The 19,187-nt window shown below is 49.3% G+C and overlaps 1 protein-coding gene across 1 annotated transcript; it reads left to right on the forward strand.

Annotated features, from left to right (window-relative positions):
* The first annotated feature begins 5,608 nt into the window (after positions 1-5,608).
* LOC121993811 (protein ALP1-like) lies at positions 5,609-11,795 on the forward strand. The gene is made up of 3 exons (XM_042548114.1): positions 5,609-5,771; positions 10,417-11,249; positions 11,354-11,795. Exons 1-3 carry the CDS (start codon positions 5,609-5,611, stop codon positions 11,684-11,686), a joined length of 1,329 nt encoding a protein of 442 aa, XP_042404048.1. The 3' UTR covers positions 11,687-11,795.
* The last annotated feature ends 7,392 nt before the right edge of the window (positions 11,796-19,187 follow it).

Consider the following 19,187-nt stretch of genomic DNA (forward strand, 5'->3'; position numbering starts at 1 on the left):
TTACTCTAAGCCGGATGAAGAGTCGGATCTGACGACGCGAAGCCGGACGCGACACTGAAACCGGAAGACGAGCTGCAGGTCGGGATATGACTTCGGCATGCAGGCCTAGATAAGATATCGGCACGCAGATCGGGATATAAATATCGACGCGCAGGCCGGGATACAAATATCGACGCGCAGGCCGGGATACAAATATCGACGCGCAGGCCGGGATACCAATATCGGTGCGCAGACCGAGCAATACTATCAGCACGCAGGTCAGGAAATACTAGTGGTACGCAGGCCGGAATGTACTAGCGGCACGTAGGCCCGGGATCACAACAGGTTGCGCGTTGAAATACAACAACACATAAAGCTGGAACAAGGTAATGACACGAAGGCCGGATCACAACACGTAAGCCAGATCAACGCGAGGGTTGGAACACAGCGGAGACAAAACGTGGTCAGATCGGCGATAATAGGACCTACGACAACAATAACAAGCGAGAAGCCAGCGAGAGAAGAGGGTGCCGACACTGTGAGGCAGAAGTCGGCATGCTGGAAACGAAGTAGGCAGTCGAGGACGTGAGTAGGAGGGGTGAGCGCTACTGGTGGCTGCGTGGGGAGGAAGAAGGCCCATGCGTGTTGGGTGAGTCCGGCGGCTCATGTCCGGCACCCTTGGCATGTGAGGCGGCGGAGAAGAAACCCAACCCTGCCAGTGAGGCCTTGTGCGTGAGAGCATGGAGCTGCCGGCATCGGACGTCGTAGGCGTCGGAAAGGGAGCAGGAAAGGGGGCTGTGACATCGCTGGAGAAAACGACGGCGACATTCGAGACGAGGGTCGCGTGGGTGAGGAGAAGGGATGACTGGAGGGAGAAGAAGAGGGGAGCAGCCGACGACTGGTGTCGTCGTCGACGATGAGCGTTAGAGGGAGGAAGAAAGCTTCCTTCTTCCTCCTGTTGGCGGCGGCCAAAACGCGAGCGAAACCCCCCTCTACAGTGCTCCCACTTACTCCTTAAAACCCTATACAGTGAAAAGACCATCTTGCCCCTCCTCTTTCCTTTAATTACTCTTCTGCCCTAAGCCGTATCCACATCACAAGCCTCCCCTTCAAGTCTAGTCAAAGGAGGCGCAAGTCCAACTGACTAGACCCAGCCAAAATAGAATTGTTACCGAACGCGGAATCAGATCACTGGGCTCATCTCATAACATCGAACGAGTAGCTGTGGCAATGCTGGGCAAGAAATCGAGCGATATCGAGTGTCCGGTCGGGCGATGCTAAGTCGAGTGATTAGGCGATTGCAGAGAAGTAAGAAACAAGTGCCAACTGGGCGATCGAAAATTACCGACCAGGAAATAATGAGAATGCTGAGTGGGCTAAAAGATGATGAACGAGCGATGTTAAGTGCGCGACCAAAAAATGCCTGATCGAGCGACAATAAATCACGATCGAGCCATAGGGAGACTGATGGACTAGCAAACCGGTGAGCGCGACCGGGCAAGTGTCGACCGAGCGATAGTAAATCACGACCGGGCCATCGAATAAGGCCGACCTGGATCAAAAAATGTTGAGTGGATCGACAGACGAGGAGCAAGCGGTGTTGAGCGCATGATTGAGCGACAATAAATCACGATCGGGCGACCGAAAAAATGTCGACCGAGCGATAATAAATCATGAACGGGCAATAGAGAGAATGATGGATGAGCAGAGCCGTGAGCGCGACCGAGAAGAATACTGACCGAGCGTCAATAAATCGCGACCACGCAATAAAGAGAATGATGGTCGAGCCAAGCCGTGAGCGCGACTGAGAAAAATACTAGCTGAGCGTCAATAAATCGTGACCGAGCAATAAAGAGCATGATGGGCGAGCAGAGCCGTGATCGCGACTGAGCTAGTGTCGACCGAGCGATGGTAAATCGCGATCGGGCATCCAAAAAATATCGATCGAGCAACAATAAATCGCGACCGAGCTTTAGAGAGACTGATGAACTAGCAAACCTGTGAGCGCGACCGAGCAAAATACTGACCGAGCGTCAGTAAAATCGCAACCGGGCAATCGAACAATGCCGATCTGGCAATAAAAAAATACTGAGTGGGTCGAAAGACGATGGACGAGCAGAACCGTGAGCGCAACCGAGGAAATACTGACCAAGCGTCAATAAAAATCGCGACCGGGCGACTAAAAATTGTCGACCAAATAAAGAGACAATCGTCGAGTTGAACCAAGAGGTCAATGACGAATGGTCGCAAAACTCATGAGCAAAGCGAAAGCGGATCCCGTGAACGATGCAAGCATGGAGCCAACGAGATTGAAGGCAAACGGGAACAAAGCCCTTGAGCTGAGTAGGCGCAGGGCTCGTGAATCGAGCGGCGAGTGAGATGAGTGCCGACCGAGCAACAGCGGTGAACGAAAACGCGAACTGAGAGTGTCGGGCAGAGCAGCAAGTGAAGTAAGTGTGATGAGTGTCAGGCGGAGCGACGAGTGAGGAGTGAGTGCCGACCGAGCAACAGCGGTGAGCAAAAACGCGAACTGAGAGTGTCGGGTAGAGCGGCAAGTGAAGCAAGTGTGATGAGTGCCGGGCAGAGCGGCGAGTGAGGGGTGAGTGCCGATCGAGAGGTCGTTAAGCGTGAGAGCATGCTCACTTATAACTCGCACTGGGGTGAGTGTCTGGGACTCGACCTGCCGGTCGTTGGGTGTGAGAGTATGCTTACTTATAACTCGTACTGAGGCGAGAGTCTGGGACCCGACCTGCCGGTCGTTGGGCGTGAGAGCATGCTCACTTATAACTCGCACTGAGGTGAGAGTCTGGAGGCATGAGAGCATGCTCACTTATAACTCGCACTGGGGCGAGAGTCTCGGACCCGACCTGCCGGTCGTTGGGCGTGAGAGCATGCTCACTTATAACTCGCTCTGAGGCGAGAGTCTGGGACCCGACCTGCCGGTCATTGGGCATGAGAGCATGCTCACTTATAACTCGCACTGAGGCTAGAGTCTGGAGGCGTGAGAGCATGCACACTTATAACTCGCACTGGGGTGAGAGTCTGAGACCCGACTTGCCTGTTGTTGGGCGTGAGAGCATGGTCACTTATAACTCGCTCTGAGGTGAGAGTCTGGAGGCGTGAGAGCATGCTCACTTATAACTCGCACTGGGGGCGAGAGCCCAACCTGCCGGTCGTTGGGCGTGAGAGCATGCTCACTTATAACTCGTACTGAGGTGAGAGTCTGGGACATGACCTGTCGGTCGTTAGGCGTGAGAGCATGCTCACTTATAACTCGCACTGAGGCGAGAGTCTGGAGGCGTGAGAGCATTCTCACTTATAACTCGCACTGGGACGAGAGTCCGGAGGCCTAACCAGGAAATGTTCTGGAGGCCTGACCAAGAAATGCTCTCGAGGCTTGACCAAGAAAGGCTCTGGAGGCTTGACCAGGAATTGATCTAGAGACCTGACCAGGAAATGCTCTGGAGGCCTGACCAGGAAATATTTTGGAGATCTGACCAGGAATTGCTTTAGAGGTCTGACCCAGAAATGTTATGGAGATCTGACCAGGAATTAATCTGGAGGTCTGACCAAGAATTGATCTGGAGGTCTGACCGAGAGTTGGTCTGGAAGCTCGGACGAGAGATCGTTAGCGATACTCCGATCCGAGACCGGTAGTGATACCCTGGTCCGAGACCAGTGGCGATAACTCGACCCCGATCGGGGGAGGATAAGCTTTGAAATTCATAGAAGTGGAGCCCATAGCAATATGAGGGAGGAGAACCTTTATCATACCTGACCGCAGAGTGGTGTTGACCGACTAAGGATCTGTCTCGGTCCCTCAACTCCAAAATACCCGTAAAGTCAGGAAGAAAAATAGTCGATCCCGTGACTCCCAAATGTCCGCGAAGTCAGGGAGAGAATAATCTGAGCCCCGACCGTCAAAGGAAGTGAAGCCCATAGTATATATAAGGGAATAGAGCCCGTAGCAATAGAAGGAAGCAGAGCACCGCGGGTGAAGGGAGCAGAGCCTGTAAACGTAAAAGGATGCAAAACAGGTGGAGAATACAGAGCATATAGTAATAATAGACTGCAGTGCCTATAGTAGTAAAAGAATGCAGAACCCCATGGTGAAGGGTGTAGAGCCTGTAGCAGTAAGAGGATGCAGACCCTCATGGTGAAGGGTGCAGAGCCTATAGCGGTAAGAGGATGTAGACCCTCATGGTTAAGGGTGCAGAACTTGTAGTTCACCTGATCGGGGAGCTGGGCCCTTGGTCCCTAATTGGAGAGTAACACCCCTAACCTGTAATCAAAGAGTGAGGTCCCTAGATCCTGATCGAGAAGTCGTACTGCGAGTCAATGATCGGGAAGCTATATCCCTAGTGTAAGAGCGGGGAGCTGTGTCCTTAGTGTATGAGTGGGGAGCTGAGCCCCTAATGTCCGATCAAAAATCGAAGACCCTAGTCTTTGATCAAGGAACTAGGATCTTACTCTCTTATCAGGACAGTATAATAGATCCTATAATCGTAAAAAGAGAGCAGAGCCCGTAGCGTACCTGACCGAAGAGTCGTGCCAACCGGTTGAGGGTTGGTCTCGATCCCTTGACTCCCGAATACTCGTGGAGTCAGGGAAAAAATGTAATGGAAAAACTAACCTGTCGGCCAGCTGCTGCTCCAACTCAATTCCTAGACTCCCGAATACCCGTGGAGTGAGAGTATAAGATAATATGTTCGTCGGGATCCTCCGAGACTTTGATAATGGCAGAGAACCTTCCAACGTCGTCCATCTTCACGTTCCAGAATAGGTGAAGGAGATTCCCACAGATGGCGCCAAATTGATCCTATCCGGAATCTGAGTCAGACGAACCATCGGGTGAGGTGGCGAGAATGTTGACCGAGCCGTGATGTCCCGGAGGGGAGGTGTGCTGAGATGGCTTCTGTGTTGACCAAGTCTTCAGAAGTCCTCTAGTCGACGCTACCTGCAGCCAGCGACCGGGTCCCCCCGGTCATTGGTACCCCGAGGCTCGAGGCAGATCCAACGGACATATAAGTAACAGACTAATAATATAATAATGAAATAAATGAGAGGCGAATACGAATACGTACCCTGGCCCAGGGGGGCGGCTTCGGATGGGGCGCTGCTCTAGTTGTCGCGACCCGGAAGAGTAGATCACTCTGAGCCCGATGAAGAGCCGGATCTGACGACGCGGAGCCGGATGCGACACTGAACCGGAAGACAAGCTGCAAGTCAAGATATGACTTCGGCATGCAGGCCGAGATAAGATATCGGTGCGCAGATCGGGATACAAATATCGGCGCGCATGCCGGGATACCAATATCGGTACACAGACCGAGCGATACTATCAGCACGCAAACCGGGAAATACTAGTGGTACACAGGCTGGAAGGTACTAGCGGCATGTAGGCCCGGGATCACAACAGGTCGCGCGCTGAAATACAACAACACATAAAGATGGAACAAGGCAATGACACGAAGGCCGGATCACAACACGTAAGTCAGATCAATGCGAGGGTCAGAACACAGCGGAGACGAAACATGGTCAGATCGGCGGTAATAAGACCTACAACAACAGTAACAAGCGAGAAGCCAGCGGGAGAAGAGGGTGTCGACACTGTGAGGTAGAAGTCGACATGCTGGAAACGAAGCAGGTGATCGAGGACGTGAGCAGGAGGGGTGAGCGCTACTGGTGGCTGCGTGGGGAGGAAGAAGGCCCACGCGTGCTGGGTGAGTCCGGCGACTCATGTCCGGCAGCCTTGGCATGTGAGGCGGCGGAGAAGAAACCCAACCTTGCCAGTGAGGCCTCGTGCGTGAGAGCATGGAGCTGCCGGCATCGAACATCGTAGGCGTCAGAAAGGGAGGAGGATAGGGGGTTGCGGCATCGCTGGAGAAAACGATGGTGGCATTCGAGACGAGGGTCGCGTGGGTGAGGAGAAGGGATGACCGGAGGGAGAAGAAGAGGGGAGCAGCCGACGGTCGGCGTCGTCGTCGGCGATGAGCGTTAGAGGGAGGAAGAAAGCTTCCTTCTTCCTCCTGTTGGCGGCGGCCAAAACGTAAACAAAGCCCCCCACTTACTCCTTAAAACCCTATACAATGAAAAGACCATCTTGCCCCTTATCTTTCCTTTAATTACACTTCTGCCCTAAGCCGTATCCACATCATAATCGTTAATCGGGTATTTATGTACTCCCTGTCGTCTTGCTTCTCGGATCTGGATAGGTGAAATGAATAGTAGTTATGAACAAGAAGAATGGTAACAAATAGAAACTTTCAAATACCTAATGCATTGTAGACATAACCAACTACACATATGATTCTATTCAGAATCTGAGTCAACGGAGCTCGGGGGAGACGGCGTTGGTGGTGTTGGTGTTGACGGAGAGTCAACTTTGACGCACCTTGTGTATGCACGTCAAAAAAGTGAACCTTCACGTGGAACTCCAAAGTTTGTAGTATGAGAATTGATACTCTACACACACTCAGATAAGTACACAGAGCATTAAAGACTAGAAACCAGGAAAAAAGTCCCCGACGTAAGCCCTCTGATACTCAAGTCAGGTCCTTTTTTCCTGGAAGAACAATGTACGATGGAAAAAAAGAACTGTTGAAGACGAGTACGTATGTGGGCATACCTGGCGAAGGAAGAGGACCTCCCTTTTTATATAACGTTGCATATCTTTAGAGCCTGACAGTTGTCAAAGAATGTCGGGTGTCAGGGTCTATCGGGTGAGAGAGGATGTACGGCGACCTCCTATTGGAGGAAGGAAGGTTCCACTCTCAGGGAGTAGCAGACCACTGGAATATTCCCTGACCCATGATAGTTATTATTTGACAGGAGGTTACGATTCCCTGAAATTGTTGTCGCTTAGTGCTTTCTGTCTCGCCTAGGTTCAGCTATAGCCAACTTGGGATGACCGCTCAGATGTGCTACCAGGACTGAGCTTTGATGGTGAGCTATGGTGAACCGACCGAGTTTTATATGAGACTGTGGTAAGAGACTCATCTTTCATGATTTAACCGTTGAAGAGGCGGTCATGAGTTGTCTTAGTAAAAGTACCAAGATCACCTATAAAGCCAAAAATGGGTTAATCCAATCGATCGGGAGTAGGCCAGGAACTAGTCCAGACTTCGTCTTACATTTCAGATCTGGGGACCTGCCCTACCTATGACTGACCAGGAGTTATACGGCTGATGACGTGAGGCGGTCTGACTCCCGCCTTCTCTTGACTATTGACTGCCACGTCCTCTTGACTCTTGACTACTACGTACCCTTGACTTTTGACTACTACGCCCCCTTGACTATTGACTACTATATTCCCTTGACTTTTAATCTTCTAACCTTATCGGACTCCTCCTTTACGCACCACATCAACACAGATTGACAGTAAAGAGATAATTGATGATTGACAGTAAAGGGATAATTGATGCAGTACCTCCAAGACTATTAGAATGCAAAATTTAGAAAGAAAGGAGCAGAAGATTTTAGATGTTTTAACATAGAACTAGCATGCACTATATTTAGAAATGTACAAATATCAAATTAGAAAATTTTGAAATTTTTGAGTGTTTCAAATCACTTTCAGTCTTCTAAAATGTAAGTGTAGCATTAGGTCTCAAGATAGTGATCTTATTATATATGTTTTTTAGAATGCATCAAAAAATTTAGAAAGAAAGGAGCAGAAGGTTTGAGAAGAACATACACAGAGTAGATGACAAAGTTTCAACCCGTCGGCGAGGGACGACGTTGCGATGAGTTGCGGCGATGAATGACATCGTGGCACAGTGTCAACGACGAAGCCTTAAGCGACACAAGAGGGACGACGAGGGGTCGGCAGTGAAACCCTAAGCAACGCAAGAGGGCTGTGACGAAGGATTGCGCTGCAGCGAGTTGTGGCGAGGAACGACGTCACAACGTAGGGTTGATGATGAATCCCTAATTTCTTATGGTGTCACGAGAGGATGGGCGTTGCGAGAGTTTTCCGGGACGGTGTGGGAAGAGAAATATCACGATAAAAAAGAAAATAAATAAACACACCAAAATTAATTAAAAAAAACATTGACGGGATTGCCGCCATGGCAGTCGCGCATAGGGTTGTAAATGAACCAAGCGTTCGTGAACAAGCTTGATGTTCGGCTTGGTAAGAACTTGTTTATGTTCGTTTACTATACATAGGATTAATTAAACAAACAAACTTGAACAGCTCGTTAAGCTAAACAAACAAGCTTGAACATATATGTGTTCAGCTCGTTAACGTTCGTGAACAATGTTCACGAACCATATTTATTAATAAAACTCTTTTCAATATGCTAAATAAATAATAAAATAAATAAATAAATTTAAATTATCAATCTTAATAACTAATAAAAAAATTAAAAGTTTCAAATAATCAAACAAGCTTGAATTGAGAGTGATCCTGTCCGAACACTGAATCAACAGACGTTGGGCACGTGGCGCTCTCCTCGTTGCTGACGTAGATCCCCGATCGGTCACACGGAGCTCCGGCGAACCTGCAAAGAAGTCAGGCCAGGAAGGGGTTCCCGGCGACGACCCTCCGACGCTCAAGTCAGGCAAGTGGACCACAGAGAAGTGTCTTCGAATATCGTAGAATGCGTACCTCCGATGAAGTGTGAGGCCCTTTATATAGAGCTAGGAAGGGGCTCACGCACACATACCGAGGCGAATACGTGTCCTCAGCCCATACCTCAATATGGGCTTGTCAGAAAAGCTTGCCTGACACCATACTGCTACAGTCCGAGCACGTCTCTGATGGGACAGCGGAACCCTCTGTCATAAGATCCTGCATATGGCTAGCTCGTTGGCCATACCCGCTGTCAGAGGATGTTTCCTTGTCATGTTGTCTCTTCTTACTCCATGCCGAGTGTCCGGCCGGTCGGCAGTCCCCTTGCGTCCGGCCGGTCGGGAGTCCCCTTGCGTCCGGCCGGTCATATGTGCTGGTCCACTTAGGATATTCCCGGTAGTGTGCTCTGTGGAGACTATTCGCAGTATTGCTACCTTATGCCTTCGGCCGAGTGGGCTACCTGCTCGGCCGTACAATCCTGTTCAACGAGCGTCGGAACCCTGACTCCTCGCCGGGTGCCTTTGACTCCGATGAGACCCCGTTCTGTCGACCGGTCTCCTCTTCTCCGGTCGGCCGTTCGGCCCTTTGACTTCCACGTGACGTTGACTTCCCTCAGAGGGGGGTCCTTGTTCTTACCGCCGGATCAGAGAGCTTGATAACATCTAAACGAACCAAGCTCAAGCCAAATTCGAACCAAGTTCAAGTCAAGCTTGAATTGAGAGCTTGATAACATCTAAACAAACCAAGCTCAAGCCAAGTTTCAAACAAGCTCAAGCTCATAAAAAATAAACCAAACCAAGTTTGAACACTCATTTCAAAAGCTTGGTTCATTTTAAGCTCGGCTCGATTCGGCTCGGTTATCTTATCAAACAAGCTTGAATATCCCAAAAATCAGCTCAGCTCAACTTGTTTACAGCCCTAGTCGCGCACAAGCGTAGGGGAAGGTGCGTAGGAGATCGGAACTATATATATAGGGACAGAGTCAGGAATTTCATATCGAGTGAGCGAAATGTAGTGTTTATATTAAGAGGAGGTGATCATATCATTACCTCCCTTTCACCTCACTTTCATCTCTTATTTCTATACCTCATATGCTTCTTATATTTATTATTATAATAATAATAATAATAATAATAATAATAATTTCATACCGTTATTAGTATGAAAACTGAGAGGATTCAGACTGGACGACGGTGAAAAATAAAAATTCTCATTTATAATAATTCCATGATGGCGTCTTATGCGTCCACATTATTATTCTTCGCTTCTGCTTTTACATTGGTCATACTCTTTTCCGAAGTCACCACTGGACAGAATCAAAAGCCAGATGCAGTAGCGCGGTGGAGCCCATCCTCCGTCGGATTCGGGTTCACAATCTTTCGACACGATATCTTCTCACCTGGACGGAGAAATCTAACGGTGCGCACGGCGCCATCGCGGACCGGTCTCTTGGATTTTCAATATCTGTAACTCCAAGTCAACCTAGTCCGGTTTAAATAGTTAGAACAGTTTGGAGTGAATAATAATTCGTGATATTAGTCTAAAAATTCAAATCCAACGGCCGGACGGACCGAGTATAACTTTACTGACCGGGACGGTCTGTTTTCAACCGATAAACTCGCGGGTCTAGACTTCACTTATCGGACCCACCTGCCGTCCACCAACTGTTCATCAAAACGAAAGGCTCGAACAAGAGCCACCGCGTCCCGGTCGTGCGGTCTGACCCGTCTCCGACCCGGTCCGCCCATCCGCGTGAGCCGCAGTCTAGCTATGTTCCCAGCCGCGCGCTCCTTCTCCCTCGTTTCCTCGTTCCCTCGCGCAAACGCATTTAAAAGTTAAAACTACTCTGTTTCGGATTCTAGTTCTTCGAAGTTTCCATCTCATGGACCACTACGCCGCCTCCTCGTCGGCCAACTCCAACGCAAATGATATGATGCCGCCGCCTCCGCCCCCGCCCCCGCCTCCGCAGCCCCGACGGGTGTGGGTCAGGGAACGGTCCAGCGAGTGGTGGGACCGCCACAACTCCCCTGAGCTCCCGGAGGCAGAGTTCCGGCGAGCCTTCCGCATGTCCCGCGCCACCTTCGACTTCCTCTGCGAAGTCCTGGCCGCCGCCGTGGCCAGGGAGAACACGGCGCTCCGAGCCGCCATCCCCGTCCGCCAGCGCGTCGCCGTGTGCGTGTGGCGCCTCGCCACCGGCGAGTCGCTCCGCCTCGTCTCCCGCCGCTTCGGCCTCGGCATCTCCACGTGCCACAAGATCGTCCTGGAAGTCTGCGCCGCCATCCGACACGTGCTGATGCAGGGGATGCTGGCGTGGCCCGACCCGGCGCGCGCGGCGGCGGCGGCGGCGAGGTTCGAGGCGATTTCCGGCGGGATCACCGGCATGGTCGGCGCGATGTACACGACTCACATCCCGGTAACGGCGCCACGGGAGAACGCCGCCGCCTACTTCAACCGCCGCCACACGGACCGGAACCAGAGGACGTCGTACACGGTGACGCTGCAAGGGGTGGTGGACCCCGACGGCGTGTTCACCGACGTCTGCATTGGGTGGCCAGGCTCGTTGGCCGACGAGCAGGTACTGGAGAACTCGGCTCTGTACCAGCGCGGGAACGGAGGGATGCTCGGCGGGCCTTACTGGATCGTCGGCGGAGCAGGGTACCCGCTTCTCGATTGGCTGCTGGTGCCATACGTTCAGGTCGATCGCCAGGATTCTCCATTCGTTTAAATCAATCGAAATAAATTGATTAAACTGAACCGAAGCAAATTAATTAATTCTTCGGCGTTGAATCGAACGCGCAGGAAAATTTAACGTTGGAGCAGCTCACGTTCAACGAGCGGGCCGCGACGGCGGCTGCGGTGGCGAGGGAGGCGTTCCGGCGGCTGAAGGGGCGGTGGGGGTGCCTGCGGCAGCGGACGGAGGTGAAGCAGCAGGACCTACCGCTGGTGATCGGCGTTTGCTGCGTGCTGCACAACCTGTGCGAGATGAGGCAGGAGGAGATGGGGGAGGAGCTGCAAGGGTTCGGGCTGGAGGACCATGAGATGGTGTGCGAGAACGTCGGCGTCAGATCTGCCAGGGCGGCGCAGGCGAGGGACGCCATCGCCCACGCCCTCGTGCATGGACCAGCTGCTTAATTAATACGCATCCACACTGAAAATCGGGATTCATTGCCGATTTTCGAAATTTCTGTTTCCTTCTTTCCTGATTTGCATAATTAATTGATTATTCGTTGCCGTTTTATTATGAGAATCGGGATTTATGATAATACTACGATGATTAAATCTTTTAACTGATAAGATCCGTTGGTCCATTTTTTTTTAATGAGGAGATGAGTCCATAATTTAATTATAATCGGATCGTGATCATAATTCGATTGTAATTGATTATTATCTTTTTTTATTCATCTTTCGATTTAGGTTATAGTTTGATTCGAAAAAGCGACCGAAGGTCGTTCGGAGGCCGTCCCCCACACTGCACCCGACAACCCGACCATTAGCTCACCGCAACAGCCTCCGGACGGCCTTCGCTGTCAATTCCGACCCAAACTACAACCTGGGTGTGAAGATGAACTAAGGAAGATCGCAACCAATTGTGACCGGATCAAATTGTGACCACGTACGATCCTACCGCAATTAGATTATGGATCATCCCTGGTCTATGATACGGTACATGATAGTGGGGTCGGACAGCGGACGTGGTCGGAAGTCAAGCCCTCGGGGCGGTCAAAAGTCAAGCCCAAGAGCCAGTCAAAAGTCAAGCTCACGTGGCGGTCAGAAGTCAAGCTTACGTGGTGGTCAAAAGTACAGCCTACGTGGAGGTCAAAAGTCCGGCCTACGTAGGGTGCAAAGGGTCAGGTTACAGGATGGTCCTGGTCGGACATAAGTGGCGTGCCGGAGTTAGGCTTACAAGTAGGAACTCGGAAGGTAGGACATACAGGTCGGGATATGCAAACCAAGGATTACAGGTCAGGACTGACGGAATTGCGGTACAGGATACACGGATCAAGGCATGTTGGTGCAATTATGCCCTGGATGTTTTCAATGTGTTGACAACTATTTAAGTTTAGGTTAATACATTTGGATCTAACGTGTGCTGCAAGTTTTGCAAGAAGAAGTCCAAGAAGGTCGAGTACCGGAGTCTTGGCAGGAAAAGTCCTTGCAGGTCAGAAGACCAGGTGTAAGGCAAGAGAAGTCTAAGAAGGTCGAGGACCGGAGTCTTGGCAAGAAAGTCCAGGGATGCGTTCATCTGGCACGAGGTATTAGTTGGGAAACCAGCAAGCAATCGATTGGTAAATCAATTGAGCGCATAATTATGGAACAGAATACTGCTGAATTGATCAGCCGATCGATTGGAGGAAACCAATCGATCGGTCGATCGATTGATAGCCTCTGCGCGAGAGAATAGAGGGAACTTGGATCGATCCGCCGATCGATTGGAGGAATCCAATCGATCAACCGATCGATTCACATGCTTCCTGCACAAGAACACAGTGCGAACCTGGATCGATCAGTCGATCGATTGAAGATAACCAATCGATCAGTCGATCGACTCACAAGGTTTATGCACGAAGAAGCAGTGCGATTTTGAATCAATCAACCGATCGATTGGAGGTAACCAATCGATTGGCCGATCGATTAGAGGTAACTAATCGATCGGACGATCGATTGAATCCACTTCTGTACTATGAATTTTACGGCTGAATCGATCCAGTGTTGGCCCAATCGATCGTGACGGCGCTCAACGACTATATTTGAATCGATTAGAGATGTGCTCAATCGATCAACGGCGACGATCACGTGAGAAATGACTACTTTTGAAGACAAATAAAAAGGAGAGATGCACTGTAGCAAAAACAACGATTGAATATTTATTGTGCTAAGCAAAAAGAGAGCTCTCTAAGTGATTTCAAAGTGATAAATTTTGAGTCTCTTCCTCCTAAGCCTAGATCTCATCTTGTAAGACGAAGAGGCAATCTTGTGAAGTGATCCAGCGGTTAGAACACGGGACCCCATAGCGAGGGGTCAACGCCATGTGGAAGTCAAAGGGCCAGGTGGTCCATCGGAGAAGGGTGAGCCGACCGGACTCATGAGAAAAGGGCAGACCGACCGGCCGACCAGAGAAGGATGAGTCGGCCTCCCGACCGGCCGACCGATGAATATCCGATAATAAAAAGACGCCCTGACAGGGATCGGGGTTCCGACGCTCGATTGAACAGTAACGAAGGGCCGAGCGGACTAATGTATCAGTCGTTACTCGGTCAGATCGGCAGTCCAGTCAGTCGGACTTCGCCTCCTTCGACTAGACTTGAGGGGAAGGCAAGTGATCCGGCGGTTAGAACACGGGACCCCATAGCGAGGGGTCAACGCCACGTGGAAGTCAAAGGGCCAGGTGGTCCATCGGGGAAGGGTGAGCCGACCGGACTCATGAGAAAAGGGCAGACCGACCGGCCGATCGGAGAAGGATGAGTCAGCCTCCCGACCGGCCGACCGATGAACATCCGATAATAAAAAGGCGCCCTGACAGGGATCGGGGTTCCGGCGCTCGATTGAACAGTAACGAAGGGCCGAGCGGACTAATGTATCAGTCGTTACTCGGTCAGATCGGCAGTCCAGTCAGTCGGACTTCGCCTCCTTCGACTAGACTTGAGGGGAAGGCAAGTGATCCGGCGGTTAGAACACGGGACCCCATAGCGAGGGGTCAACGCCACGTGAAAGTCAAAGGGCCAGGTGGTCCATCGGGGAAGGGTGAGCCGACCGGACTCATGAGAAAAGGGCAGACCGACCGGCCGACCGGAGAAGGATGAGTCGGCCTCCCGACCGGCCGACAGATGAACATCCGATAATAAAAAGGCGCCCTGACAGGGATCGGGGTTCCGACGCTCGATTGAACAGTAACGAAGGGCCGAGCGGACTAATGTATCAGTCGTTACTCGGTCAGATCGGCAGTCCAGTCAGTCGGACTTCGCCTCCTTCGACTAGACTTGAGGGGAAGGTAAGTGATCCGGCGGTTAGAACACGGGACCCCATAGCGAGGGGTCAACGCCACGTGGAAGTCAAAGGGCCAGGTGGTCCATCGGGGAAGGGTGAGCCGACCGGACTCATGAGAAAAGGGCAGACCGACCGGCCGACCGGAGAAGGACGAGTCGGCCTCCCGACCGGCCGACCGATGAACATCCGATAATAAAAAGGCGCCTTGACAGGGATCGGAGTTTCGGCGCTCGATTGAACAGTAACGAAGGGCCGAGCGGACTAATGTATCAGTCGTTACTCGGTCAGATCGGCAGTCCAGTCAGTCGGACTTCGCCTCCTTCGACTAGATTTGAGGGGAAGGCAAGTGATCCGGCGGATAGAACACGGGACCCCATAGCGAGGGGTCAACGCCACGTAGAAGTCAAAGGGCCAGGTGGTCCATCGGGGAAGGGTGAGCCGACCGGACTCATGAGAAAAGGGCAGACCGACCGGCCGACCGGAGAAGGATGAGTCGGCCTCCCGACCGGCCGACCGATGAACATCCGATAATAAAAAGGCGCCCTGACAGGGATCGGGGTTCCGACGCTCGATTGAACAGTAACGAAGGGCCGAGCGGACTAATGTATCAGTCGTTACTCGGTCAGATCGGCAGTCCAGTCAGTCGGACTTCGCCTCCTTCGACTAGACTTGAGGGGAAGGCAAGTGATCCGACGGTTAGAACACGGGACCCCATAGCGAGGGATCAACGCCACGTGGAAGTCAAAGGGCCAGGTGGTCCATCGGGGAAGGGTGAGCCGACCGGACTCATGAGAAAAGGGCAGACCGACCGGCCGACCGGAGAAGGATGAGTCGGCCTCCCGACCGGCCGACCGATGAACATCCGATAATAAAAGGCGCCCTGACAGGGATCGGGGTTCCGACGCTCGATTGAACAGTAACGAAGGGCCGAGCGGACGTCATGATCGTCCGAAGGCAATGTAACATACTGCTAGTAGTCCCTATATAACATCTTACCGAAGATCTCCCCAGCAGGCCGATGAAGAGGAATGCTGGCCGGACGGACGCCTCGTCCCGCCGGCCAGACGGACGCCCCGACCTGTGGTCGGTAAAGAAGGACAAGAACATCTTATGACAGCTGTCAAGTCCTATGGCTAGGCCATACTCCAAGTCTGACAACGAGGTGTTCTGTTGTCCCATCGAAGACGTGCTTGGACTGTAGCAGTATGGCGTCAGGTAAGCTTTCTGACAGACACATACCGAGGTATGGGCTGCGGACACGTATGCGCCTCGGTGGACGTGCAGGAGCTCTTTCACCACTCTATATAAAGAGCCTTATACTTCGCCGGAGGTACGCGTGGGACACCTTTGGAGTCACTTTTTTTTACTACTTGCTTGCCTGACTTGAGCGTCGGAGGGTCGCCGCCGGGAACCCCTTCACGACCCGACTTTTGTGCAGGTTCGCCGGAGGTTCGTGCAACCAGTCGAAGACCCACGTCAGCAACCGGAGAGCGCCACGTGCCCAGCGTCCGTTGGTTCAGCATTCGGACAGGATCATGAAGGTTTCTCCACCTTCGTTTGTGATAACGAGAAGGAGAAGTTCATATTGGAGTTTATTCGTATAGGTGTGTGCCTTGGATTAGTCACCTCAAGGAGGTGGAGACCAAGTAAACCAAGGAGTTAGCATTGTTTTCTTATTTGTCTTGTCTTTCATTTCTCTCTATTTTCTTTCGCTAACAAGTTGTAGGTGAAAAATCAAAAAAAGGCTATTCACCCCCCTCTAGCCGAACGCAAAGGTCCTATCAATTGGTATCAGAGCAGGTTCACATCGGAAGAACTCATCGTCAATCGAAGCATCAAGATGGCGTTTCAAGAGGGATATAGCACTGCTCGACCACCCTTCTTTGATGGCAACGATTTCGCATATTTGAAAGGTAGGATGAAATATTATTTGATGAATGATATTGAAAATTGGTTTAGTGTTGTAGATGGATTTGAGAAACCAAAAGACGGATCGGGAGCACCTCTTCCAACCAAAGATTGGACAAAAGAGATGGCAAAGAAGGCCCAAGCAAATGCTAAAGCCACAACAACATTACAATGTGGACTCTCAAAGGAGCAATTAAGTAAAGTAGGACCATTCAACTCCGCCAAAAAGCTTTGGGAAAAGCTCATTGAATTAAATGAAGGATCAACCGAATCTAGGAGGGTCAAGAGAGATCTTTTGTTGGGGCAACTTCAAACCTTCACCATGAAAACCAATAAGACCGTGAGTCAAATGCATGGAAGATTTAAGGAGATAGTGAATGGACTTCATGTAATAGGTGAGAAAATTGACAATAGGGATCTAGTAAGGTATGTTCTTCAATCTTTTCCTAGAACCACCTTATGGACATCAATGGTTGATACGTATAAGGTATCTAGGGATTTTTCTTTAGTTAAGCTTGATGAATTATTTTGCGAATTTGAACTTCATGAATAAGCTAATGTGGTTTCAAAAGAGAAAGGTATGACTCTTATTGTAGAAAAGAAGGAAAAGAAAAAGAAGAAAAAAAGAGAAGGTGGAATCCTCATCATCCGAATCCGAGCAAGAATCATCGGATAGTGATGATGAAACGTCGACAAGTGAAGTGGCACATTATGTCAAGAAGATGATGGGAAGATCAAGGAAATTCACAAGAAAGGATGTGAAGAAAATGTTTCAACCTTCAAAAGGTAAATGTAGACAATTATCCTCCTAAAAATGATGATTCCATAACCTTGAGGATCGTAAGGTATCATCAAGATCATCCTATTAATCAAATAGTTGGAGATGTGGCTCAAGGGGTAAGGACTAGATCCTACTTTAGAGATCATACTAGTCAAATTGCTCTAATATCACAATTTGAACCAAAATCAATTGATGAAGCCTTAATTGATACAGATTGGATTCTAGCAATGCAAGAAGAGTTGAATCAATTTGAAAGAAGTGATGTATGAGAATTAGTTCCAAGACCAAATGATAGTACAATTGTTATAACAAAATGAGGTTTTAGAAACAAATTGGATGATCAAGGAAAAGTCACTAGAAATAAGGCTAGGTTAGTAGCTAGGGGTTTCAATCAAGTTGAAGGACTTGACTATGATGAAACTTATGCCCCGATTGCTCAATTAGAGTTCATTCGGATACCATTAGGATATTCCACTTATATGGACTTTAAACTTTATCAAATGGATGTGAAATCGACATTCCTAAATTGGTTCATTATGGAGGAAGTGTATGTGGAACAACCACCCGGATTTGAAGCCATAGATTATCCAAATCATGTTTATAAACTTAAGAAAGCGTTGTATGGGTTAAAACAAGCTCCCCAGGCTTGGTATGAAAGACTCTCATCCTTCTTAATCTCCAAAGATTTTAGAAGAGGAACAATTGATCCAACCTTATTTTTAAAGTCTAAGGATGGAGACGTCTTTGTTGCACAAGTTTATGTTGATGACATCATTTTTGGTTCAACAAATAATGAACTTCTTCAAAATTTCATCAAACATATGGAAAGTGAGTTTGAGATGAGTCTAGTTGGAGAACTAAGTTTCTTCTTAGGATTGCAAGTCAAATAAACTAAAGAAGGAACCCATGTCTATCAAACAAAATTTGCTAAGGAACTTATCAAGAAATTTGGTTTAGAAAATGATAAGGTAGTATCTACTCCCATGGGGAACTAATACCAAAATAGATAGTGATCAAGAAGGAAAATTAATAGACCCAAAGCAATATCGAAGTATAATTGGTAGTTTGTTATACCTAACCGCTAGTAGACCGGATATACTCTTTGCGGTAGGCATGTGTGCAAGATATCAATCATGTGCCAAGGAATCTCACTTAGTGGCGGTAAAGAGAATTTTGCGATACATCAAGAGTACCATTAATGTCGGTCTTTGGTACCCTAGGACTCGGAATTTTGATTTGATTGGGTACACCGATTTCGATTATGCAGGCTGCAAATTGGATAGGAAAAGTACTAGTGGTGAATGTCAATTTCTTGGATCCTCTCTAGTGAGTTGGAGTAGTAGAAAACAATCTTGTGTTGCTTTGTCTACCACCAAGGCCAAATATGTAGCTATGGGTAGTTGTGTAGCTCAATTACTTTGGATGATGCATACTTTAGAAGATTATGAGCTTCACTATTCCAAAATTAAGGTATTATGTGATAATGTTAGCACCATTAATTTAATCAAAAATCCGGTGCATCACTCTAGGACAAAGCACATTGAAGTGAAACATCACTTCATTAGGGATCATGTGGCAAGAGGAGACATTATACTAAATTATGTTGATTCTAAGTCAAATCTTGCCGACATATTTACCAACTCACTACCCGAGGTGGAATTTACCTCACTTAGGAGAGAACTTGGGATGCGTTTTGTAGAACAGTGAGTATAGCATTACATGATCCCATATCACATTAAGAATCTACCTCATTGCATCTCACAATAGACCTAAGAAGGCTTGCTTGTGTATTTCTTCAATTAGACATTATGTGAGATGATTAGGATAATGCTTTTGGTTCAACATGTTCATCATGATACATTACTTTGGTCCGATCATAGGGAAAGCAAGTGTACAAATCATGTGCACTTAGCTCTACGAGTGTGATTGGAAATTTTAATTTGAAATACATATAAAACT

Source organism: Zingiber officinale, chromosome 6A, assembly GCF_018446385.1.
Source record: "Zingiber officinale cultivar Zhangliang chromosome 6A, Zo_v1.1, whole genome shotgun sequence".
In the NCBI taxonomy this organism is placed as follows: Eukaryota; Viridiplantae; Streptophyta; class Magnoliopsida; order Zingiberales; family Zingiberaceae; genus Zingiber; species Zingiber officinale.